Source organism: Arvicola amphibius, chromosome 10 (genome assembly GCF_903992535.2).
Source record: "Arvicola amphibius chromosome 10, mArvAmp1.2, whole genome shotgun sequence".
NCBI lineage: Eukaryota > Metazoa > Chordata > Mammalia > Rodentia > Cricetidae > Arvicola > Arvicola amphibius.
The window spans coordinates 66,412,000-66,438,649 of NC_052056.1; the positions used below are offsets into that span (position 1 = coordinate 66,412,000).

Genomic DNA, 26,650 nt, shown 5'->3' on the forward strand with positions numbered 1-26,650 from the left:
CAACATCATTTCCAAGCATAACAAGCTCCCTTATAGTTTATTGCCGTGTCTGAATGAATTCTTCCTTTCCTGGGAATAGTAAAGGAAGGAGGAAAGGAAGGGAAGGAGTTCCCGTCCTTCCTTTCTTCTTTTTCCTTCTTCTCTTTTCTTCTTCCTTTTTTCCTTCCTCCTCTTCTTCCTTTCCTTCCTTCCTTCCTTCCTTCCTTCTTTCTTTCTTTCTTTCTTTCTTTCTTTCTTTCTTTCTTCTTTCGATATCTGTATCTGTAGTTTACATACCATGTCAACCTTCAAGTCCCACTCAGCTATCCTCCATCTCTCTCACTCAATGCCATATAATTCCTCCATGTAGAAAGTTAACAGATGTATATATCACTTCTCTTTTTCAGCTCTGAACTTGAATGCTTCAGATCTTCATGATTTTGAGAACATCTATCCTACTTTCCTTGGAATAGTCTTGCTGTGTGTGAAATAGTGGGAACTCAATCACTCCAACAGGTAAGGTTTAAGTGCCACATAAACAGAAGTGTCAAGGACCAGCCTTGACAAAACACCTCTTGCCAGGGTAGGGGCAGGCATGGGAGTTAAGAAGTATAAGTAAAGAATATGAAAATGTGTGAAAAACAATAAAACAAAAACCATAGAATAATACCTGGGGGTGTTCTAATGAATACTGATATTGTCCACATTTAATTTTTCATACACCTTTATACCCCAATACAAAAGGGGGAAGAAGGCAACAAAAGATTTCTTTAACATGATTCAAAGGACAACTTGGACAGTTAATTGTTTTTAACACTTTGAGACATCAAATTATTAGCATTCTGTTGTTTAGACAGGGAAGCCACTCTAGAGCAAGTATCCTGAAGGCATCCATTCCCCAGGTAATGTTATATTACAAATAACCTCATATTGCAAAAGAAGGAGCAGAAATATGCTTATGTATCCCGACCGTCTATCAGGATAAAACAGATCTACTTGGATGAGCCAAATTAATGTGAAAAGAACCAAGTAACCACATCCTAAGTCAGGACAGGTCCCTACATTTGTCAAACATTTTGAGCAACTTCCAAACTCTCCGATCTTCAGACAAAGTGAAAATACGCTCACATTTTTGGGCCTCCACACAGAATCAGAAATCTATTTGTTTAATTATTACCTATCTCTGGGGTCAGATGGGACCAACAATTCTGGTTGTTGAGACAGATTTAGTTATAAATTAGACAGACTTAGTTATAAATTAGGCAATGCAGATGGCAGTTAAAAACGTATGTTGCCATGGGCACTGCGGAAAACCCCAAACCAAATATGGCTACTTGATTTAGAGTTGGGATATGAGATTTTTCAGGGAAATCTCATGGTTCAGTGATAGGCTATGCCTGGGTGATGAACCTAGTCCCGAGGAATCAATAAGAGAGGTGACTGAGGAAGTGACACTTTGACTGAACCTTAAAATGCAGAGGGAAAGAAAAAAGAACAGAGATAGAGAGACAGAAAGACAAGGGGTTTCCTACCAGGTGCAAACTTTTTGCGGCAGAATGAGGCTTGGAAATTTTGAAGAACTGAAAGCCTGCGTCTTTGGTTAAGTGACGTGGAAAGAAGATAGACAATGGTGAGTCTAGGGAAGTGGGTGAAGACTGCAATGCAGAACCTTCTGGTTTATAATGGACCAATTTTATATTGGCAAATGATAAAAAAATATAGATGGTTTTAAGTAAGTGTATTATGGACAAGCATTTACACTTCCCAAGGATTGTTCCAGTGCCTTTGAAAATGTGTGGATGGGAGGCGCTGTGAGCAGGAGGAGACATGTTAATGTGGGTGTTTTAGTTGTACCAATGTAAAGTGCTATTCTTCTGTCTCTAAAGAGAGAGCAGAAGGGAGCAGAAAGAGTCACAGAATTAGAGGGTGTAAGTGGAGATGCTGTGACATTGGAAAAGGAGCAGGAACGGGAAAATGAATGTCTTTCAATGGTGCATGTAAACAGGGCCACTTAGCACAGCAAGGATCATGAAATGAAAAGAGAAACAGCTTAGAGGTAAGCACAAGGTTCAGGTTGGGCATCACTGAGAAACTGATAAGAAACCCAGGAAGCAAACCATCTTGGGCTATGCAATTTTGTTACTAAAAGGAGAGGTAAGAACAGAAGGATAAATTCTGTTTTCACTGGCTGGTGGTAGGAATCCAAATCACTGTCTCTAAGAGCAGGCTGAAGAGCGACAATAGCAAAAGAGAAAAGAGTCAAAGCCTGAGGAAGGGTTTAAGTCCCGACAAGGAACCAAGAAATGGTGACAATCAACATGGGGGAGAACCAGAGAGTAGTCCTTGGTTAAAAATGACCTCAGCAGTGGGGACTAGGAGTGCATCCAGGGAAAGGAGAGGCTAAGTGTTGGATGGCTTTTGAAAGTGCTGCTTCAAAAGAGTTGGAAACAATCACGAGCAATAGGATGACATAGAAGAGTGTGTGGGTGCAGGACTGTGGGCAGACAACTTGACCTCAATGTCACAAGCTTCTACAAACACAGAAGAGGGGAGAACCTCTGTTGTACGAGGCCAGAATTAACCTGACAACCCAAATGGAGAGTGAATTAATAAGAAACTGTAGGAATTCTCCATAAAATGTCAACAAATTGAACCCGGCAAACATACACAAAAAAAGACCATACACCATGACCATGACTAAGGTATGCTAAGTAGAAAACATTCAGAGACTATATATATTATGAATAGAATAAAGAGGTACTTTGTTTCAAGATACCTTAATATATGGAAGAAAAGAATCTATAAAAGTCTGATGTCCTTTCATAGTGAATACATAAAAGTAGGAAATGAATGGAACTTTTTCAATATGAAAATGACCCCTACAAGGAAGCAACAAAAGAAACAAGCAAGAACAGTGAAAAGGTGGAGTGACCGAGGAAGCCCTTTCTCAACGTTTCTATTCGCCATGGCACTGGGTATTCTGGCAGGGTGACTAGAGCGTGTGACTGCGAAGACACCTATATTGGAAAGGGGATCCCTTATAGTAGCCATGCATCCACCAACTCCCTTGTGACTAATAGGTAAATAAATTGTTTTGAAATGCTCTTACATACCATTAGTATCTACCCAAAATGAGACTAAAAAATCATTATGTAACACCAGAGACCTATGTTACAGATTTTTCTGCTTTGTTCTTATCTACCTATCTCATGTTTCCATCAACATACTTGACAGCACCCCAGCCTGTTGAGCTATCCATGGCCCCAGGCTGTTTATTTTAATCCGATTTTGCAGTTTTCTGGAACAGATAATTTTATACCTCCTTTGTCCTTTATGCTCAGGACCTCTTTGTTTATTTGGTGAGCTTTGAATTTCCATCCAATTTTCCTTCCTTCCTTCTTTCCTTCCTTCCTTCCTTCCTTCCTTTCCCTGTCCCTCCCTCCCTTCTTTCCCTCCTTCCTGTCCCCTTCTTGAGTGTTTGTGTGTGTGTGTGTGTGTGTGTGTGTGTGTCCCCTTTAAGTCCAAGTCCACATGCCAGGCAAGCTCTCTCCTAATGAGCTGCACATCCAACTCTGTTTTATTCAATATGGTTGTTTGTTTGCTTACTATTTATAGGGAACATGTCAGTGGAGTTTTGAAGGCCTATACTGAATCATCTGTATATTGCTTTAGGGAGTATGGCCATTTAAATAGCACTTCCAAACCATGAGCTCATAGATCTTCTTCATTAACTTTAATGAACATCTTATGGTTTTGCACACACAGGTCTTTTGCCTCATCAGTTAAGATTACTCTAGCATTTTAATTTGGGGTGCTACTGTAAATGATTGGTTTCTTGCCCTGTACTATCATCATCTTAATTGTGCTGTAACTTCTTTTATTTCTTTCTTCTCTTGTCTTCTCTGTGAGTAGAACATTTTCACTCGTGGTATGCTGTGAGTCTTTAGCTTTTAAATTTTTGTATATGTGCTATAGAGACTTAGTATGACTTAGTATAGAGACTTAGTATGCTACTTGCAGCATCTTACAGTTATTAAAGGCTATTTTAAAAAGATAAGAATTTAACTTTGAAATACAACCCCACATTCACTACACATGCCCTTTGAAACAGGCTCTCTCTATCTCTATGGAGCCCTGGTCCATCTGGAACTTGGTGTGTGGACAAGGCCAGACTGGAACAAACTCACAGGGAACGCCCTACCTGTGCCTGCTGAGTGTTGGGAGTAAAGGTGTGTACCACCACGCTCAATCATGTGTTATAGATTTTATATACCACTTTAAATGTTTTTAAGTAGTGTCTTTTCTGACAAACTGTGGTGATAATTATTATCTCAAAAGGTTTTGTTTCGGTATCTGTGTATTAAAAGTTGAGGGATTGACATGCTATGTAGGAGGAGGCTGCTTGTCGTCCTGGCCACGCAGAACCAAAATAATCATACTGAAAATGTATTAATTAAAACATCTGCTTGGATTCAATTTGTCAGTATTTTATTTAGTATTTTTGCATCTATGTTCATGAGTGAGACTGGTCTGTAATTCTCTTTCTTAGTAATGTCTTTCTGTGGTTTGATTATCAGGGTAATTGTAGCCTCATAAAAAGAATTTGGCAGTGTTCTTTCTGTTTCTATTGTGTGGAATAATTTGAGGAATATTAGTATTAGTTCTTCTTTGAAAATCTTGTAGAATTCTGAGCTGAAACCATCTGGTCCTGGACTTTTTTTAGTTGGGAGACTTTTGATGACTTTTTCTATTTCTTCAGCAGTTATAGGTCGGTTTAATATGCTTATCTGGTCTTGATTTAATTTTGGCAAATGAGATAACCCAGAACCAAAAAGATAATTATCACATATACTCACTCATAAGTGATTTTTAGACATAAAGCAAAGAAAACCAGCACACAAATCATAATCCCAGATAACCCAGACAACAATGGGGACCCTAAGAGAGACATAGATAGATCTAATTTACAGGGGTAGTAGAAGAAGACGACAAGATCTCCTGAGTAAATTGGGAGCAAGGGGACCATGGAAGAGGGTTGAAGGGGAGGGGAGAAGCAGGGAGGAGAGCAGAGAAAAACATAGAGCTCAATAAAAATCAATGAAAAACATTGCTTGGCACATTAGCTCTAGCTTCTTATTGGCTAACTCTTATATTAATTTAACCCATTTCTATTAATCTGTGTATTGCCAAGTGGCAGTGGCTTACAGGCAAAGATTTGTTATGTCTGACTCTGGCAGCTCCATAGCGTCTCTCTGCCTCTGCCCTTCTTCCTCCCAGCATTCAGTCTAGTCCTCCCCACCTACCTAAGTTCTGCCCTATCAACAGGCCAAGGCAGGTTCTTTATTCATTAATGGTAATCACAGCACATAGAGGGGACTCCCACATCACCTCCCCTTTCCTGTTTAAATAAAAAGGAAGGTTTTAACTTTAACATAGTAAAATTACATATAACAAAACAGTTATCAAGCAAAAATACAGTTATAATATTTCTATTTACTTTATCTTTTATTATAACTAAGGAAAACTATAACTATCTATCTATTCTTCAAGTCCATCAAAGACTCCAGAAGGATATATTACCTAAGTAAACAGGAAGTACATTGTAAGCAACTTCCAAAACTTTAGAATTGACAGAGACATCTCACCGCCTGGACAGTCACCCAAAGTTCTTCTGTAATTTTGGGGCATCCATCTTCAGCCTACAGGCCCATAGTATCTAGCAGACTTTTCCACGAAGCAGGAAATTTCAAAGACAGTTCTGCCTATATTAGCAGTTTTCCATTCTCTTTTTTTCTGTATTTTGCAGAATGTCTCACAGACTCTTTCATGAATCAGGAACCCCAAAGGATCTTCTTACCTTTAGGCAAGTTCAGCAGTCATTTCTTTCTGGATCCTGCATGTCCAGTTCAGCAGTCCAAGCAAGAGCAGTTTCCTGTTCAAATGGCTAACCAACTCCATAAGGAGCCTCTTTAATACCCATCTTCCTCTTGAAGTAGCTTGTGCTGCCAGGAGCAAATGTGACTTACTCTCATGAAAAGTCCTAAGTTCTTAAACATTTTAAATGCCATATTCTGAAGGTCTCTGAAAGATTTGAAGAATACCTATCTAGGTGAAATATATCTCTATACATCTAGAAAATCCAACAAACATGACTACAAACTTGACTATTATAGATGATTATTAATCTATATTACATTATACATTACCTCTTTTAAATGAACTACACAATCACAATACTTTAATCAAGAGAAGAAATATAATATAGCAAGATTAACCTTAAAATTTCATCAATAAACCAAGATCCACACCAATGCAAATCTCTATAGCACATCCCCCTTTAAATGTAAAGAAGCACTTATAAACGATATTTGGGAATATGAGGTAATTTTGTCCAAACTTCTTCCTGCTATTTGGGGGCACTGTTAATCAAGTCTTTCATGGTGTATTCTGTGTGCTAAGTTCATCTCAGTCAGCAGTTGGGTGAAATAATTTTTTGAGGGTGTTCATGGCAACCTTTCAGGGGTTCTTGTTCCATCATACTATATCAGTCTAGAAACAATCCACAGGTTCTCATACACTGAGGGAACAAGAGAAGAACCTCTTTTCCAATGTAACATATCCTTAGACCCAAATTTGGAAGTCATGATACCTTTATAATATACATGCTGGTTTAGAACAGCAGTTCATACAATGAAATGTCTCTCTGTACTTAGCTCCTTCACAGTCAAAAAATTCAAATAAGACACAATAACATACATAATCCACACTCTCTGTGTATATTCCATCTTTCCGTGGCTTATTTATTTTTACTCCATTACTTCTGTACTCTGTCACTTTAAAGACTTTACCCTTTTTTAAAACCATTAACTTCCTTTTATGATTCTCTATATTCTTTTTCTTCTCTCTCCCAAGCCTACATACATTTATCCAACACTGTGACCCATTTAGAGGTCTTTTTAAAAAAATCTGGATTTGTCTTTATTGCATATCTGTAATTCTTTACTGTCTTGAAGAGCTTTTAAAATGGTAAGAAGCTTGGGTGTTGCTGCTCTGTATGCTGGCTCCACCTCTCTCCACTTTTATTAAAATGGTGGAGGCTTTAGGGTCTCCAGGTAAGAGCTGCACTCAGCACTTTAACTCTGAGAATGAGCATGCAGCACATAAACCCTTTTTATCTGACAATAGCTAATTCTGCCTTGCAGAGCACTGCACAGCCTGAAATTAGCCCTGTGTATGGTGGTGGGAATCCACCATACTCTCCTGCTTGTGCAAGTCTAGTAGGCCTGATTACGCCACCTGCCCAGGGAGGGAGCACTGAGCCATGGGCATGGTCTCAGCTACTTTCCTCCCAACCCCGAGTGGGCACACAAACACCTGGGTCCACAAATGCCATTTAAATGCTCCATATCCCGAGTTTGTGCTGGCAGCACAGTCCAGGAAGCCACATTTTAAAACTACACTGCATTTTTTCTGCTATGGCTGAATCAGGAAAACCTCTCTTATTGGAGCTGTAGCACGCTGCCAGAAAATAGCAAGAAGCTGTGTTAAACTCTGCATTTTGTGTGTGTGTGTAGAATTCCTTTTTAAGCCCTCTCAGGTTTTACATGGATTTAGTCCACCATGTTGGATTTTGCTTTTGTTTCCACAGGAAATGAGAGGCTATCGGTTTATTCTGTGCTAAGAAAAATAATGTTTGATCAAGAAAGACCTCTTTAGAAATCTCTGATAGGAGCAGATGACCCAGATGTCTGAGTTCTACATCAAGAACAACTTCAAGACTACTGGCTGAAATGATCAAGACTTGCAGGATACTCCAGTCATGACTTGATCATAATTATAAATTTTCTTTAGGTCCCCATAAGATTATCTGCATCCCAATTCTGCAGGAACTAGTCTAGGAAACTATGACCAGATTCCAAAAAAATGGACTATGGATATTTTTCTTTGTTTAAAATGTTGGTTACATGTTGTTATGGATAATGGTTAGGAAAAAAGCTAAACAAAGGATATTAGATTCAGAGTTCTTGTTCTTTTAAAAAAAGTGTGCATGGGGGGGATTGCCGTGGGACAATGGTTTTACACTGTAAACATTTGTTTCTTGTAGTTGTTTAATAAAATGTTGATTGGCCTATAGCTAGACAGGAAGTATAGGCAGGGCAACCATTCAGGAAGTAGAGGTGAGGCAATGAGAACAGGTGAATTCTGGGAAAAGGATTCTGCAGTCTGCAGTCATAACCCAGCCACCGAAGAGGCAAGATGTGACTGCCTTGCTGAATAAGGTACTGAGTTACATGGCTAACACAGGCAAAAATAATGGGGTAATATAAGTTATAAGAGTTAATAAAAAGTCTGAACTACTAGTTCAATCAGTTTATAACTAATGCAGACCTCTGTGTGATTTCTTTGGGACTTAATGACTGAAGGAACCAGGCAGGACAGAAACCTCATCAACAATGCTACATCCAGGAATGGTTTCTTTTTCATAAAGAGCTTCATACTTTCACCCCAATCTTTCCATGTGCTTTCCTTTCATCGTTATGAATTCCATTTATGGTTTGTTGTAAAGTGTATCTGATGGTCATGAGCCTACTTGGGCTTCACACATCTAGGGAAGTGTTTCCCTTTCTATGAAATGCAGCTTGAAAATGATTTTTTTCTTTGCTTTGTCAATATCAAGTAAATATGACAGGAGAAAAGATTTGTTGAGTTTGCATTAAGATTACTAAATCAAATATTTGTGTGACAAAAAACTGAAGAAAACTCATTTGTTTAGAAGTGAATCACCATAGTCAAAATTAGCTTGCAACTTTGAAGATCGTACTTACAGGCTGTAGAGTATTTCAATGGGAGAGCGTTTAGCTACTTAGCCCTGGGTTTGCTCTTCAACAACAACAACAACAACAACACACACACACACATACACATACATATATACACACACATAGACACACACACACACACCCATATATATATATATACACACACACACACACACACAGGTAACAGCAACAAAGGAAATTAATGAAAATATCTTCTGGATTGAGATTCCTGGTGAATTTTACACTAAAGCTTAGAATAAAATCTTTTTTATACTTAAATATAAGATTTACTTACATTATATTAAAATATAAATGTAAGTTTAAATACTTTCAAATATAAATGCAAGTAATATAAATATCTTTAAGATATATTTAAAAACCATTTACATTTAACTTTATGACTTCATTGTAATAGTTACTCAGAAGTTTTCATTTTTAATTATTAGTTTATTTTTTGAGAGTTTATTTTCTATCTTATAATTTACTGTGTTTTAACATTTGTCCTGATAAATATTTTTCTTCTTTCCATAACTTTTAAAATAGACTTCAGACATGAGGTTTATTGAATGACAATTTTGAAACACAGTGGTATGATAAGGTAGTAGGATCATACTTCAAACAATGATTGTTCTTAAACTTTGAGCCTTAACAATAAACAAAGAAGAATCACAGTTGTTCTTTCAACCCTTTTACCTGGAAATGCAGTTACTTATTCACACAACCAGCGTGCTCTCATTCATTTCCTCCTCAAATGACTGAAATGATTTAAAGGGGCAGAAATATATAGGATGTCTCTGGAAATCTTCCCAGTTTAGAAGTGGAGGGAGACACACAAACACGCAGCGGTAGTAACAGAGGAAGGGACTATGGGTTGTGATGTATACAGTCCAGAGGAAAAGACAAATATCATAACTCAAAGTAAAATGAATGAGCAAAGACTCTAAAGTCTTGGAGTGGGTGGCATTGGTCAGAGGCTTCTGTAATGAGCAGGGAAAATAGTCAGAAAACAAAGAACACCAGTCAGCAAAGCTCCAGGACAAAGAATATGGGGCGGGTTCAAAAATGATGACTGGAAAATCAGCCCATGAAAGAACTTGCCTGGATATTAAAATGGGCAGTTTAGCCCATTCAGGAAAATATCAAAGGAACCGGATAGCAAAAATATTGGTGGATAACAAAAGTGTTGGTATTTGCCCCATTTGAGTCCACTGTGTCCACTTGGAACAGTATCGGCTGTGTGTGTTGTGTTCTCTTAGGAGAAGCAAATGCCAAAACTAGAGGTCGTCACAGCACTCCTAGAGCCATTAAATTGGAATTCTGGATATATTGAAATACTCTGACTTAAATTGAAACCACCTCAATTAAGGCGACTATTAAAGAGAGTAAGTGATGGGACGTTTGCCAGCTTTGAATTAATTAAATTGAGCCTTGATTTAAGAAAGTGCTGCTCATAGCAGAACGAAACCATCCTTCTCTAGTGCAGCAATGCATCCCAAACCTGAGCTCTTTCCAGCTTTCATCCTTTGAGCTGGTTAAAAATGTGATGGTGGTTATGCTGCTATTAAGAATATGATCAGTTGGCTCTAAATTAGTCTAATTGGTCCCACTTTTACCTGCTTTTTATGTTCTCAAGCTTAGCATCTCAGGATAATTAATGCAACAATAAGGAAAATAAACAAAAGTTTATGAAAACTCTCCATACTCCTTCTGTTTCCCTGGTAACTGCTTTGGGCTTGTGCATGTGTTTGATTGCATGATCATACATAAGAATGCCTGCATTTAGTGAAATGGGCAGGTACAAGATGTATCGATCTGTTTTTTCCTCCCATTGACCATGGGGCCAGTCTGTCACTTCTCCAGGCAGTGAATCACGGTGACAGGATGCATTTCATTTTATAAATTTCTTCCTTATGTAGGATACTCATGCTTGGATCACACTCGCCTTTTGCAGGCAGGCTCTGCTACAATCGACAGCCATTAAGGTATCTGCCTTGACTTGAAAATTGGGTTTCTCTGTTAGGACAAAAGATTTTTAACATGAAGGTCTTCTCAACCTCTCTCTGCTTTGGACTCCTGGCTTTGCTGTCTGTGATGAACCTTTTAAAATCTGCGCATGGACGGCAACCTCTGACCGCAGGTATGGGAGCACAAATATAAAGCCCTACAGGTTGGTGAGTGATCCTCATCTTTGTATTTATTTCATTTACTTTTCTGCCATGCTGAAATAACTCTTTAAAGCAGTAATATAAGTTAATCACAGCACCCTCCTTAAGTAGCTGCTGTTCTGAACTGAACACACTCTGTGAAGCTTTTCTTCTCTGGCAAATTGTGTCAACTTTGCCTGGTGTCATACTAAATTAACGACAGACACACACACACACACACACACACACACACACACACACACACACACACACACAATTTCTAGTCACAGGCATTTATTTTAATTTGTACTATATGGTCAGAGATTTGGAATGTGTAAAAAGCTGTTGAGTCAGTCCCATTCCAGAAGTGCCCTGGAGAAAGGAGAAGACTTCTCTCATGTGAGATTATTAGCTGGATGCTCACGAAAGGTGCTCCTTGGAGAAAGTAGAAGGTAAAAATGTTCTTGCAGAGAGGAGAGGTGGGGAATGCCTGGGGTGGGCGCAACACTCAGGTTAGATATTGACTTGAGTTTGTCTGGGTCACTAAGTTCATAGTATGCACATTAAGGAAACAGTATAACTGTGACATCTATTAAAAATATACCATTATAAAACCAGTGAAAGTGGATTTAGGGGCTTCCTTCTCTGAAAATGTTACTCAATGCATGCAATGCATGAAAACTGCCTGTTCACTGTGACTTGGCTGTCAGCTTACACTTAGTGTTGATTTATGATACAAACAAGTTCGCTTCTGAAACACTAGTAAATTTTCTCATTTTAAAAGTAATGACTTAAAAAACAAAATTAGTGACTTAAATCTACTATTCATAAAACATTATCCCTTCTGGCTTGAAACTGGTGACTTTTCTTTTTCATTTCTCTAACCTACACCCTGGCCAGGAAGGTCCTAGACTTTATTACCCACAGCTGGAAGTAGGAGGGAATTCAGTAAATGTTCTGTGACATTAAGGGAAGAAAAGGGATCAGCTTTCTCATTTTTGGGACAAAATTCACCTTTATTGTGCCTCTGTTACCTCTACTGTGTTTTTAAAAAGCAACGAAGCTTTCTTCTCTCTTGAAGATTTTCCTATTGGCAGGTGAATACCACTAGAAGCAATTCCAAGGGTGGGTCTTGCAGACTCTGTATTCTACTGATGGTTTCCCCACTTTGTTCTTTCGATCCAAATCACTGTATTTGTAGGTCGTTATTGGTCTCGGCAAACTAATGAAATCTCTGATGGTTCTGGCATAGTGTAAATATGTGAGTAACGCTGTAGGGATCTGTTGAAGGCTTTGAAGCCATCGTATGTGTTACTGGTCATTGCAGCTCTGCTTGTGCCTCTGTGAAACATAAAAATACATATGCAACTCTAAAACATTGATAAGATTCATAAACATCGCCTCTGACCTCAAGATTCCACAGATGACTTGATTTACACGTGTCTCTAGCAGCACAGTGGAAAGGTTTCTCTCCGAGACCCTCCTGGATCTCAGAATGGATGAACATAAATGAAGATGATTAATTTGAGGTGGCATCATTTTCTGTTCTACATATTTCAAAAATAAAATAAATTTTACCCATATATATTAAATATCCATAATGAGTAGCTCAATGCTGCTAGCTTTTATTCACGGGGCAATATTAAAGCATGCTTCAGTTAAAAAGTGCCCAACTGGGAGCTAGTTTCCTAGAAAAGGAAGAAAGGACAACATAGCTGCAAAGACCATGCAGGAGCTGTCTTGTCATAGTATCGTCTGGGAAGTTTCTAGTGTTCTTTCTGGTAGAATTTCTTGTTTCTGTTTTTTGAAAGCTTCACACATTCCTGTGAGCAAAAGAAAACCATTTGTTGGTGCCGAGCCCCGGAGTGGTGATGGATCCGTGTTTTCTGTCTTTGTCTATCACTCACACTCGCGTGCCTGAGCACGTTATCTTTTCCTGCGGCAAAGACACCTCTGCATCCAGATGCTTATTATGCAGACGTTTTCTTAATCAATGTTAACATTGTTCATTGAGTAACATGGAAGTGTGTTAAAGGAACATCTTCTTTTTTTCTTTTAAAGCTATAGTTATAGTTAATGAACTAAAAATAGAGATTTAGATGGAAATGTGATTGTTTTTATATTTTTCCCCGCTTTCATGTAATTTCTTTAGACATGATGTTTTTAAAAAAATATTCCTCAAGTCTTTCTTAGGAGATTCCTGTAGATGGTGGTTGTTTTAGGCAGGAAAGGATTTCTGAGAACAAACATCACAGAGGTGTAGTCACCGGAAACAAACTGTCGAAGGCAATCAATTTGTCTTGATTTGGAAAACATTCTACTTGACATCCACAGAACACAATGCAAAACACAGCTTCCCATTCAAGGAGCAAGAAAAAAAATGTATTCTTTTAAAAATATTTATCATTGTTATACTTTAAACATGAGATCGGGATAGATAAGTAGATAGATGGAAGGACAGACAGACAGACAGACAGACAGACAGAGGGAATGTATCATTTTGTGAGTAGAATACAGAACTCAGCATTAGATCCCCCAGAGTTGGAACCACAGGAGGTCATAAACCGCCTTGTATGGGTGCTGAGAACTGGATGGGGGGTCTTCGGCAAGAGGAGCAAGCACTCTTAATCATTGAACTATCACTTCAGGCCCAAGATCTCTCACTCTCACTGTGTGTGTGTGTGTGTGTGTGTGTGTGTAATTAGGAAATAATTTAGTCAAGTTCTGACACAGTTCTTTGAAGCTACAAAAGAAAATGTCACTTTCAACTGTTGAGGTCAGCTAAGCTCACACAGCTACTGCAGCGAGCCCTTGTTAACCTACTTCCTGCCCACAAAGTAAATGATGTGAGTGAGGAGGGAAGAGGGAAAATGGACCGACTGTTTCGGATTTAAGAATCAACTCGAATATAAGAAACAACTTTTGATTTTTAAGGTCTTCATGTGTTCAATGTTTTTGAATACTCATATTGTGCAGCTGGAATGAAGTCTGTTGTTCCAATTATACTCCAGAATACAAACATATGTAATGCCGAGGCATGTGTAGACCTAAGCCCTAAATACCTTTCGGGTGCATCCAGGACAGTGGAAAGAAGCCTGTATTGAATAAGTTGACACTCGCTCTTCCTCAAGTAATTCAAAGGAAACTCCAGACCACAGAATGTCTCACGCTTAAATGTAACACATCAAATAGAATCACAGAATGATGTTATGCTCTTCTTTTAAAATTAACTTTTAGTTCATATGTTCAAAGCCATTGCAGATGGTTAAAGAAGAAACTCATAGAAAGGACAATAAAATTCTCCTGCAGTCCCACCACCCCTGTATCTCTCTGGCAGTCTCTCAGGATGTGCACACCCACCTACCAGGTTCTAGAATGGTCTGCCATTTGAATCATAGCCTGCCCTTACCCTCTAACATTGGTGAATGTAGGCGTTGAGTTGACTGCAAATCCCAATGACCTAGAGGCACATTCAGTGACTCATTAACCACGTTGACATTTGATTATTACAGGACATGAGCTGTTTCCAGCTAATAAACACACAATTCAAGAGAAACTACTGCTGGCTCTGCTGAGCCACAACTCCGGTTTCCAGAGGCCCTCCCACACCGGTGAGTCAAGAACAAGGCCTTGTTAAAAACAAAATCAGGGTCTCACAGCAAATTCCCTTATGATCCTCTAGCTCTTGCGATCTTTCTGCCTCCTCTTCCTCAGTTTCCTATGCCTTAGGTGTGGGAGTGTTTTGTAGGAATAGTTTGATTGGTTGTGGTTTTCTGTAGTGGTCTCCGCCCATGGCAAACAGAAGTTTCCTTGTTGAGGAGTGAGGACTCATCTTATCGTTGGGTTTAAGGACAAATATTTAGAATACAGTTAGAGATTATGCCGGGTTAGTAAAGTGGGAGTATGTAAGTTCTCCTCCCACATTCAGGACTTCACTAGCTGAGATGCTATACAGAAGCCTTCAGTGAAGACCACTGTTAGACATTCATGATACAAGTCACAGAGTTATTTCAAATATTAAACGTGCATTTTATTCCATGTGAGAATTATAATGTGCTTATAGGTGGACACAGGTGCTTTTTTGTGCTATAGGATATTGTGGTTCAATATTATACACATTAGACACATATTTAGTGTTCTCCATTAGGAATGAGTGGGTAGTCTTGAAACACGAAACAGATAATTGCCTTCCATTATGAGCATAAATGCATATCCTAAAGTGAATTAAATGATACCCATGGCATGTTTTTCACTTGACAATGTCTCTTACAGGTCTAGATCTGCCCAGCAGTTCAGAAGACCTTAAACAGGTGAGAATGCAAAAACGATTCAATGCTCAACTTTAAGAACTCTTATTAGATACATATTTGCTACATTATTTTTCAAAAAGTATTGATATTACAATGTGAAAGTTCTATTCCACTAGAGAAAAAAATAGAGTAGTTTTTCAAGACACAGACAACAAGCGGAGAACAAATTATAGTCAGGCAAAACATACACACACACACACATCACACACACACACACAAACACACACACACACACACACACACACACGCTACAGCAATTGTGATGATACTAGTGACCTAACCATGAGACACTGGAATAGTTAAAATTCTCTGAGCTTGTCATCTGTAAAACCCGGGGATATAAGTTGGTGCTTTCCGAAGTTACAGTTTTAAATAGTGGAATTTTACTTCCTACTGGAAGAAGTGACGTGGTTTCAGAAAATTAACCATGTAAGAAACAGAAAAAAGAAACATGTACCTTGGCTTCTAGCAGTTTGTTTGCAGAGACTGAAGACTGAAGTTCTGCCCTCTTGACAAGGAGCCCCACCCTCTCCATCAGTTTTATTTTCTCTCCTCCTTAATATCTCATAAAGAGTATTTTAATGGCTGAATTATACAATTCCTAATCTCCTTCAAATACAACTTGGTGCAGTTCCATCATCATGGACATTTGGAAACAGAACTGGGCCCCTCATTCTCTTCTGAGGAGCCAGGACCTGTGCACATGCAATATGCACACCAACCCTACACTGATAGAGTGAGACGGTAGTTGCTATGTGTTTGGAGAACTTGTTAAATATTAAGGTTAGGGTGGATGCTGGGTGAAAACTATAGGGCCTGAAATACGTCATTTTTTTTTTTTTTTAGAATGGAAAAGGACTCCTGGAAGTCCAAGCAATCACATAATTCTCTAGAGTTTATTTGTGAGGATTGATAGAGTATATGAGGGACATAAAGTTAAATATAGCTACCTAGGCTACACCTAAGCTGACTTGACTTATAAATACCGTGCATATTAGTCACAGTCCTATTGCTGTGAAGAGATAGCATGACCAAGAAAACTTATAAAAGGAAGTATTTAAGTGTAGATTTGCTTACAGTTTAAACATGTGAATCCATGAGCATCATCTCAGGAAGCTTGGTAGCAGGCAGACAAGCATGGTACTGAGGCAGGAGTAGCTGAGAGTTCATATCTGATCCATAAATAGTGGTCAGAGAGAGCCTGATACGGGCTTTTGGAACTCTTAAGTCCAACCCTAGTAGCACATCACCTTCAACAAGGTAGCGTCTCCCAACTCTTCCTAAACATCCAATATATGAGCCTATCAAGGCATTCTTATTGAAATGGCCCCAATCTGTTTCTTTCTGATTTTTTATGAATTTATTCCAGACAACTTCTGAATGCCAGTCTTTTGGGCTTTTGTGCATTTATCTTTCTTTAATTTTTGCTTATGCCTTTTCTTTTTTCTTTCCTCCTTCCTTTTTTTTTTTTTTTTGGTTCCATCATCTTCCTCTTCTTTAATATTTCATAGCTAAAGAAGCTGAAAGAACAGTTTATGGAGGGAAAGACTGCTGAACTGACCCACGCCACAGATGCTGTAGACGGCAATCTATCCTCTTCCCGTCCTAATAAAAGAGGTAAGCAAATTACAAAAGGATTTAACTATGGATATGTATTGAGCAGTAGGTCAACAAAGATTTTTGTGGGATTGCATACGAGGAGTAAAAAAATGGCAATGTCGCCGGGCGGCGGTGGCGCACGCCTTTAATCCCAGCACTCGGGAGGCAGAGGCAGGCGGATCTCTGTGAGTTCGAGACCAGCCTGGTCTACAAGAGCTAGTTCCAGGACAGACTCCAAAGCTACAGAGAAACCCTGTCTCGAAAAACCAAAAAAAAAAAAAAAAAAAATGGCAATGTCTAAATACTCTACAGCTGTCAGGAATCGAGGGGCTAATTCTGATTGATCAAGCTAGGATCAGTTAAGGAGGAGAAAGCATGAAGAAGAGAGATGTTGAAGAAGGGTGGAAATGGGGACCATTTGCTTGCAATTTTCATTGATACAGTTTAGACTATCTAATGCTCAGACACTTAGTGTAGCTCCATACCTTCATGTCTTGCCCCTATATCACCTAGAACTATTTTAACTGCTTCCAGGGTGTTCATGGCAGAGTAGGTGCCTAGGAGAGGCATTGCGGTTGTGAACTGCCTCAGATCTAAAGTTCCACTTGGTACTCATACTGGCAGGATTAGTCCCAGGCTGCCACCAACAAGTCAGGATGGTGACTATCAGGAAGTCCCCATATTATCTGGTTAGGATTCCACCAGATCCTTTGATCTTCATTAAAAAATATATAAACTATATTCATCCTGGTCCTGAGATGATTGTATGGCCCTCACTACAGTGGCACGAAGTATAAATGACTGGCTTTCCGGGTATGTTCCATCAGGAGCAATGTAGCAATTCTTCCTTTATATTCTTCTAAACACTGAACTGAAAAGTGAACTTATTCACTCCACCATAAACCCAATAATTTCTAGATGAATGAGGAAAGGATAGATACAATCAATTAATGTCCTTCATAAAGAAAAACAGGAGACAGAGAAAGTAGTTCTGAAATTTTGCTGGCCACGTAATAAGGGCATTTCCTGAAAATGGAGAGTGGGTTTTCTTAGGACTTCTTAGTTTCTAGGCTTTTCCTATCTGTTGTGTTATTACTCCTGTTTTACCCTTCCCGAGACTCTTTGCTTCTCCATTCTTAACTGTGGCCATGTGTCTTACTTAGGAAAAGACTTTCTTGTGAGTCACGCAGCTTTCCCAGCTCTCTTCATACTCAAAAGTTTCATTTTGTCTTAAACTACCGGAGATGGTTTTCATCTCAACGGTCAAGGTTTCTTTTGCAAGGATGTTTTATTGTTTGTTTGTTTTCATTTTTGCTTTAAAAAAGAAAAAAGTAAAAAAAAAAATCAAGACAGCTTATCAACTATTTTTTATACAAGTATTACCTTAAAATATTTATTTTGCTTTATCACCTGCAACTTATAACAACTTTCTTGAAAGCAGTTTAAATATTTCTTAAACTTAATATTCTTAGTTTAACTTTCCCTCATGAAATTTTTATCCCAGCTCTTACTTAATGCCATTTTAAAATGGGTTTATTTTACTTAAAACAATAACCTCAGTGTTCATCCAGTTAAGTGGAAATTTTAGAATTTCTTTATTTTTGGCTAAGTGCAATTCTGCACTCTTTCTCTGCTTACTCCTCCCCTCACTTCTCTCCAAATGTGAGTGTGTGAGTGTGTGCATGTGTGAGTGTGTGAGTGTGTGCGTGTGAGTGTGTGAGTGTGTGTGTCCATGTAGTGAAGACTTCAGCGATTCCATAATTTGGCTATCGTGACTATTGCAGTAATAAACATGGGTGTATAGGCATCTCTATAGCATGCTCATTTTGATTATTTTGTATGTAATCTCAGACATGTTGCTCTTTTTGTTTCCTTGATGATACCTATTCTGACTGGGATGAGAAATTTGCTTTATGGGATATCCATGGTTTCTCAGTACTAATTTCAAACTTTCCTGTAAATCAAAACTTATGCCAAAACAAAGGAACAGAAATGATTATTTAAAACGTTGGAAAAAGCAGCCGAGTTGGTATCCAGGCAGTTGGTTTTGTCAATACGTTATGTGGGGCACTGTGTTCGGTGTCCTCACAGCAAGATAGGAAAAGGCTAAAGGAGAGCAACAGGCCTTTCCCTTCTAGAACTTACTGAGTGAGATCCTCATTCTAATGGAATGGGGCTAGGGACCACTGACAATATCAAAAGGCATAAGAAATTGTTGGAGAACCTTGTCTCTCCCACTAGTATTTTAACCTTATTACATCATGCGTAGCAAAGTTGTGCTGGTAGTGACTTTAGCAAATAGATGATTTTGAAATTAGGAAAGCAGCTCAAATGGGATGTGTAAATTTGACATTTATCAACAAATTCACATCTGTCATTTTGCTGAGACCATTCATGGAGTGATGCTTCATATAGAGGGAAGCTATCTCAGGACTGAAACTCAGGTCAGATAAAGAGCAGAAGTGTGAAACTGAGAGAGAATCAGTAAAAAAGTTTGGGTAGAAGCAGACACTAACCAAGGAAACAGTGTAAAACAAAATTCATAGAAGCCAAGTTCAAGCACATCTCAAGAAACTTCAGGGCAACTGAACTGAGATAGCTCCAGGAAAATAAGAGTCAACACCTACCTGTGAGTCCAGAAGCAAAGATCCTCAATAGGGGGCCAACTTCTTATTAAAAGGGGCCTGGTAAAACAATTGGAACCACAGACAACAGACAGGTCTTGTATGTGTGTATGTGTTCATAAGTGTATATATGTATGTGAGTGCACGTGAATACAAGCGTCAGTTTGTATAGAGACTGGAGGACAGTCTCAGTTGTGTTTCCTCAGACACAATCATATGTTTTGAGACAATGTCTCATGCTCACGAAACGACACACATGCTTCATTGAAGTCAGTACTACTGGCGCATCTAAGAAGTAATGAGTGTGAGCAGCCATGCATAAAGGTGAAATGGACCCCCACATCCAGCTTAAGGCGGTAAGAAATTTTCATCGACTAGAATAGTTTTCCTTACAAATTTAGTCTATAGCCCTTACACAGCTGCTCTAAGCATAGTTGCTCCATACTGAACACAAGTGTGAGTTAGACAGACATCAAGAGTCAGCAGCTGTGAAGCTGGCTGGAATTTCACTTTATGAAACTGATGGATGAGTTGCATGCACGGGAGAATTGACTCTATCAACAGTACTGTGCATGGTAGTCCTTTCAACCTGGCCGAAAATATTCTCCAAACTATATTTCCCGGCAAACTTAACTGTACTGCTATAGGATTTAAACCTTGGCTCCGGGTCAGCTATTATTTTTGTGCCAGATGGAGATATCCAAAGATATCTGGAGGAACAAACTGCATGATGATGACTTTCCATAACACACTATTAAAGGAAGCCTGGATTAAAGGGCCATGTTCTCAGCTCAGATCTGAAAATAAACTCCTGCCTTCACGGGAGCTGAGTGCAATTTTTCAGAAGGAGAATTACGGCTCTACCTACTGAAGAAATAAAAATGACTCATTGATGAAATGCTGCCAAATTTGGTTTTTATTTGTGTGAAGTAGTGTAACGTGATCAGAATATTAAGGCTCAATGTGATGAAGAATAATTTATTTAAATATCATTTGGTGGCTTGCAAGGTGATTGTTAAGCTTCCCTTTTCTTTCCTCAATTAACAGAATGAAGAATAATTCCCCTAAATATCATTTGATGACTTGCAAGGTGAACTTAAGCTCCCCTTTGCTTCCCTCGATCAACAAAGGATCATTCAGTCCCACCTTTCACTTATATGACTTCTTCCTGAGCGTTTCAGTTACACAAAATGTGAAATGGAGGTGTGTGCCTCCTAGGTCAGCCTCTGTGCTCCTCGGATTGTATTACGTGCTTTGTAATGCAGAAGATTGGTGACCCTTAGAATTTGCACAGCAGGACCACTGTCTAGTTTATACTATCCATTCTGGCAGTCACTAACCTCGGGGTGGTACTGCGAATGTGGCATGTGGCTAGGATAATGAAGAACATGAATTATTAACTCACTTAATTTTAAGCCCACATAGAGCTAGTGGCTACCATATAGAACATATTTTTTTTTAAAATGATCTTTGTCTCTTTTGCGAGCCCATAGACTATTTTTTTCAAGGAAGATTTAAAAAATCTTTCTAATAACTTGCTTTGCTTTCCTTTTTAGCTTGTTTTTGGAAATACTGTGTCTGAGTCTTCTCTGGATATACAAAAGGAAAGAGCACCTAGGAAGATGAATATTCTCTTGCTTCAAGTTCGCCGCTGTTTCCGGCCTTAAGAAACTGGCTCTTATTCTGCACATTCTGTCCTCACTTTCTCACCTGCCCCATCTTGGTTGTGGTTTGCTTAATGCTCATGCGGTAAAGAATGACACTGGCTGCCCTCTTCAATGGAACTGACCATCAAAATGGCTTTAAAGCCGAAACTGAGTGTTTGATTTGTTGTAAGCATCCTCGAAGTCTATTCTCTCTCTCTCTCTCTCTCTCTCTATCTCTCTCTCTCTCTCTCTCTCTCTCTCTCTCTCTCTCTCTCCTTCTCCATAATGCTTTATTGTTGGCTGTCAATAAAAAAATATTTTGAAAAGCATCCGAGAGAGTTAAAATAAATGATGTAGTCTCAATTCACATGGAAAATATGCAATATTCTTCTTCCTCATTTCTATGACTGGGTTTTCTTTGGCTTCATTGGGACCATTGCCATCGTGAGTACTAGGGATGAATACATCACTAAGGAACAGAGATGCACAGTTTGCCTAACCACGAAGAAAGTGATGCTAGTTCTCTCAGAAAGAGTATGTGAAGAAAATGTTGATGAAACGACTTGCTTTGGGGATCTTAGTTATGAATTTGCTTCCTCCAGAGCATCAAGGACTCTTTAACACCCTCTGCATGCCTAGAACAGGTGGGACTCTGTGCTCTGAAATAAAACCCAGAATGCATTGGCTTTCCTTGTTAGGTTTTAATTTCCCACAGCTCCATTTTTTTTTCTTATAGCTGAACAAGACTGTTTAATTAATTCCGGCCTCAGAGCTTAGGCTTAATTTTGCCTGACAACTGCTCTGACACAGAAGCATGCCCAAAATAACTTTCGAATTAAGGAATATGACTGCACTATTACGTGGCCCACATACATCCATTTGTTTTATACTACTGAGAAGTGCATTTTTATCTATGTACTAATGCACAGTGATGAATGATAAAAGTATTTCATAAAAGAGGATGATAGTATTTATTAAGCTAGCATTTCATAAAAAAGAATAAATTCCTTTGATAAAGCTGAGACTACCTGAATAATGAAGACGACTAAAAGCCTAGTGGGGTGACATGGAATAAACAGAGACCCAAATGAGGTCTTTCAACGACAAAGGCAATTATGATTAGGGGTAGGATTGAGAACTCAGCTCAGTGTATAGCAAGATCTATCTCAGAGATTCTTTGAAAAGGTGATATTTAGGCTGACCTTCAGTGCTGGGAAGGTCAGCAAGTGGTTGAAGAAAAGAAGCAATCCCTCAAGGTGCTGGAGAAAGGGAAACTAGCACTACAAAGGCCAAAGTAGGAAGGACTTGACAGTCTTGAAAAAAGGAAAAAAGTCAGTGTGCTTGTGGTCTGTGGGCAAAGCCCGTGAGAGTCCAGTAAGGTAGGTGGCTTATAGCCCACTAGGCAAAGACAGTGGGCTGGTATTTTATTATAAGTAATCAAAGAAACAAGTATAAAAGCAAAACCTCTCCCCTGATGGAAGGAAAGTAGACCAAGATCAGCACATGCGTCAAGTCGTTGAAATATGACTTGCTACTCTGGAACCACAGAGAATGTCGCTTCTCTTCATCAGTCACCAAGGACAAGTTCTGGTACACAAATGATGTCCAGCTGACCACGAGGCTCTTATTCTACATACATCTGCCCTGGAGTGAGCTTAGTTTCCTTCTAGAGAACAAATTTCATTGTTAGTGTGCCAAGTACTTAGACAGAAGACCTTTCTACAAACGGTGTTGTCTTCTTAAAATATAAAATCCGAAAAGAGAGATGACAGATTGGATCAAAACTGGATTTCACATAAAAAAAAAAGAAAAGAAGAAGAAAATAAAGCGACCAGCTTGAGCACCGTGCTTGCAGTAGTCTATACCCCGCCTCAGGAGCAAACAATTACACAGGAGCAAACATGAGGCCACAAGAATTAAGGAAGCTCTTGTGGACTTACAAGAGCTGTGAGCCCAAGCACAAGGCTATTATAAAGATTAAGATTCCAGTTTATGTTTAATCACACATTTAATTACTTTGGAAAAGTTGGATAATATTCCAGCACATTGAAACTTACACACCAACCACAATGCCACTGTTGCTTTTTCTAAAATACAGCTCAGCCTTTAATAATTAAAAAAAAATTAATTCTCCAAATGATATGGAGATTAAAGGTGCAATTTGGTAAATTTTGTATAGTGTTAAATTTGAAGACATTGTAGCTTAGAATTACATCCTCGCATTCCAAGTTGGTTATGTAATTAACATTAGGACTCAAAAATTCATATTCACATATTCATTTGCTTTATGTATCTCTATTTAGAAATAAGAAAAAAGGCAACTATGTTGTGGCATGGGTAAGTGAGTTCATATGGATCCATGAAATGAAGACTCAGAGACACTTGAGAATAAACTTAGCCTTCACAATCTCAGGGGTCCCCAGCCTTGGTGGAGTAAAGCACTTTCTCTTCACCCAGGGCATTTTTATTTTTCCCCATGTTTACATTTTAGCCAGTAGATTTCCATAAGCTCAAGCACCCTAAATGAAGTTTCGGAAAATACAATGCCAAGTGCAAATACTTGATTCAGGAGGTGCCCAGGTTTTCGAGATTGCCCCAGCCAAGTTTTGCATAGGATTTGTATCAATGGGAAACTCTCAGACAAGATTCACACAGGGCAACAAAAGGTATCTAACAAAAAGGATGGAGTAGGGCTGGTGCTAAAACTTGCAGCAGCTAGGCCAGGTGTGGCCCAGCATGCCTTATGGCAGTGGAGAATGGGGGAGTGGGTGTGTGGGGGGGTACTAACTCTCTGGTACCAGGAAGTTCTGCCACATATCTACCTTTAAATTATGGAGTTTTAAATTGGTGCTTCCCAGGGGAATATAGCTGAATTTACTGATATACATTGTATTAAAAAATGAGATAGGCCATCACATTATCTACATAACTGATGTTTTAATTTATAGTTAAGAAGATTCGATTTCAATCAGAATATTGCTGTTTATTTTTCTATTATTTCTAATGTGGTGGTAAAACTAAGATGTATGAGTTAAAATAGGTTTAAGTTGAGAAAGTGATTTTTTTTCCTTTTTTCATTGAAGTTGGCTTTATGAGACAAGTGCACTCACTGCACAGAGTGGAGCATAGGTCAATATGTTGTAATATCTGACTTTAAGTCAGATGTGGTTGCATATTTTCCTTCCTTCCTTTCTTCCTTCCTTCCTTCCTTCCTTCCTTCCTTCCTTCCTTCCTTCCTTTCTTCCTTCCTTCCTTCCTTCCTATTTCTTCCCTTGTTTCTTTCTCCTTTTGAAACAGAGTTCTCATGTTGCCTAGCCTCACACTTTTTACTTCGCTGATGGTTGCCTTGAATTCCTGATCTTCCTGTTGTTAACTCCAAGTGCTGCGATTACAGGCATGGATCACTATATTAAGTAGACAGGAAATTAGTCTCTTTCATGCTAGGAAGGTACTTTGTCATTGATTTGCATTCCTTGCTCTCATAGCCTGTTTTTGAATTAAAGTAATGCAGAAAGCCAATTTGTACAGCTCAAATTCAAACTTTAATATGAGATAGTTTAGTCTAATATTGATTTTAGTATCTTTTATCAAGGCAGAAAGCACTACTTGGTTGGGTTGGTAACTTAGAAACATCTAAGGGAGAGAAAAGGGAAAACAAAAACAAAACCTTCTAACATAGAAAACATTTGTATAGTATATCTCAATGCTGGGAAAAATAAGCAAAAGAGACAGCAATTTCTTTTCAAATAAGTCTTTTAAATTCAGAGTTCTGCAGAACATTACACAAAGGCCAACTATATTAATTTTCTTATACTAACTTTTAGATATTACTTTCTAAAGAACACTATTGTTCATCTTTCTCAAAATGTATGTCCATTTGCTACAACTTTCTATCACACTTGAAGCAGTCACTCACTTACTGCCTTTTCTCTAAGCCTGCAGTGGAGATTTTCAGCAATTTGACACATTTCAGAAGAATTAAAACGCCCTCTCTCTATAAATCATTATGTATGCTGTACACATGCTCCTTTCCTTACTCTTCAGGTCTTTAAACCCTAGGTTTCTAGAAAGCACAATGGGTAACTGAATTGTAAAAGCATTAAGGTCAAGAAAATGCGTAATACTTGACAATTGTTTTTAAAAGTAGGTTTTGGAACCACATTATGGTTTATGAATCATTAAAAATATCCCCCAAAAACATTCACGCACTGAAATCATCTGCACGACTTAACTAAAACCATAGCAACACTAGGGCATGATGAGTTGAGGGTGCTCAAGCTTTGCGAAGGTTTGCAGAAGGTTAATTCTTTAACAAGATCACCAGCAAGGAGCAATGAAGAACTTCACTGAAGCATCTTCTATAAGTTCTGTGCCATTTCTCGCAAGTGAGACATATCTGTAAAAGTGAAAGGTGAAGTTGTTAAAATTATCTTTGCCCTCTGCAGATCAGATGAAAATCCACAACTTCAACAGTCAAGATGTAATTTTTTAATCACATGGTACTTCGTGTCCGCTGTTAGTTACATGGTATATTTTCTACCATAATGTAAGGATTTCAAGTAACAATGAGTTAAAAGTGCATGTGTGATGAATGAGCTAAGAACCTATGCTTGTTTCAATGGAAACTATAGTATTTGAGATATCAACTATATCAAATTTCTCTTGAGTTTTTGATCTTAGTTCAAAGGGTGGTGTTATCATGAAAAGCAAAAGAAAGATAAAGAAATTTTGACTAGAACTTGTTTAGCTTTAGGTACACATTAATAACTTTATATTTTGGTACTGATACAAGAATTCAATCTTACACAATTTTTTTTGTTTTTGTTTTTGTTTTTTTGGTTTTTTGAGACAGGGTTTCCCTGTAGTTTCTAGAGCCTGTCCTGGAACTAGCTCTTGTAGACCAGGCTGGCCTCGAACTCAGAGATCCGCCTGCCTCTGCCTCCCGAGTGCTGGGATTAAAGGCGTGTGCCACCACCGCCCGGCTCTCTTACACAATTTTTTACACATGAGATTCCTGTTGTATTTTGGAGTCCTGATAATATATATAAACAATGATGTCAACAGCATGCTAAGATGAAATTGTTGATCTAAATCAATGATATGTGCCTTACTTCCTTTAAAGGAAAGTCTTAATTCAGGAAGTAGCAAGTGACTGCCATTTCAATGACTGTGTTTCTAATGTCATGAAGTAGGTGATCCTGCCTTCAATACTAGTTTCTAATTCCTCCTAGAAAAACTGAAAGAGTCCACAAAATATCTATTGAATGTGAGTTGCTTAAGCCAATGCCTCTACAGTCTCAAAACTTTATTATGATGTAGTGCTGCTGATTGGAATAAAATATGTAAATACAAGATGATATTCCTTTCCAAAATATAGAAGGTGAGAAATTGGCCTTTTCTCTGGAAACTTGTTAATTTCTAGCAGTTGTCTGTGGACTTGACCTTAAACCAAGCCAATTTTCTATGACTAGGGAGCAGTTTCACTTTTAGTGTGAAACCTCAATGTGAAACCCAGAAGGGAAAAACCCA

General features: G+C 38.5%; 1 protein-coding gene and 1 long non-coding RNA gene across 2 annotated transcripts; both read left to right on the forward strand.

The window, feature by feature from the left end:
* Positions 1–1,245: 1,245 nt before the first annotated feature.
* LOC119825068 lies at positions 1,246–7,991 on the forward strand. The gene is made up of 2 exons (XR_005287165.1): positions 1,246–1,609; positions 7,628–7,991. It is a non-coding gene; the product is annotated as an uncharacterized LOC119825068 (long non-coding RNA).
* Positions 7,992–8,208: 217 nt separating this feature from the next.
* On the forward strand, positions 8,209–21,416 carry Uts2b (urotensin 2B). Its single transcript, XM_038345683.1, has 6 exons — positions 8,209–8,258; positions 10,715–10,935; positions 14,455–14,553; positions 15,215–15,252; positions 16,764–16,869; positions 21,032–21,416. The coding sequence occupies exons 2-6, from the start codon at positions 10,836–10,838 to the stop codon at positions 21,055–21,057; spliced, it is 369 nt and encodes a 122-aa protein (XP_038201611.1). The 5' UTR covers positions 8,209–8,258; positions 10,715–10,835; the 3' UTR covers positions 21,058–21,416.
* Positions 21,417–26,650: the final 5,234 nt, after the last annotated feature.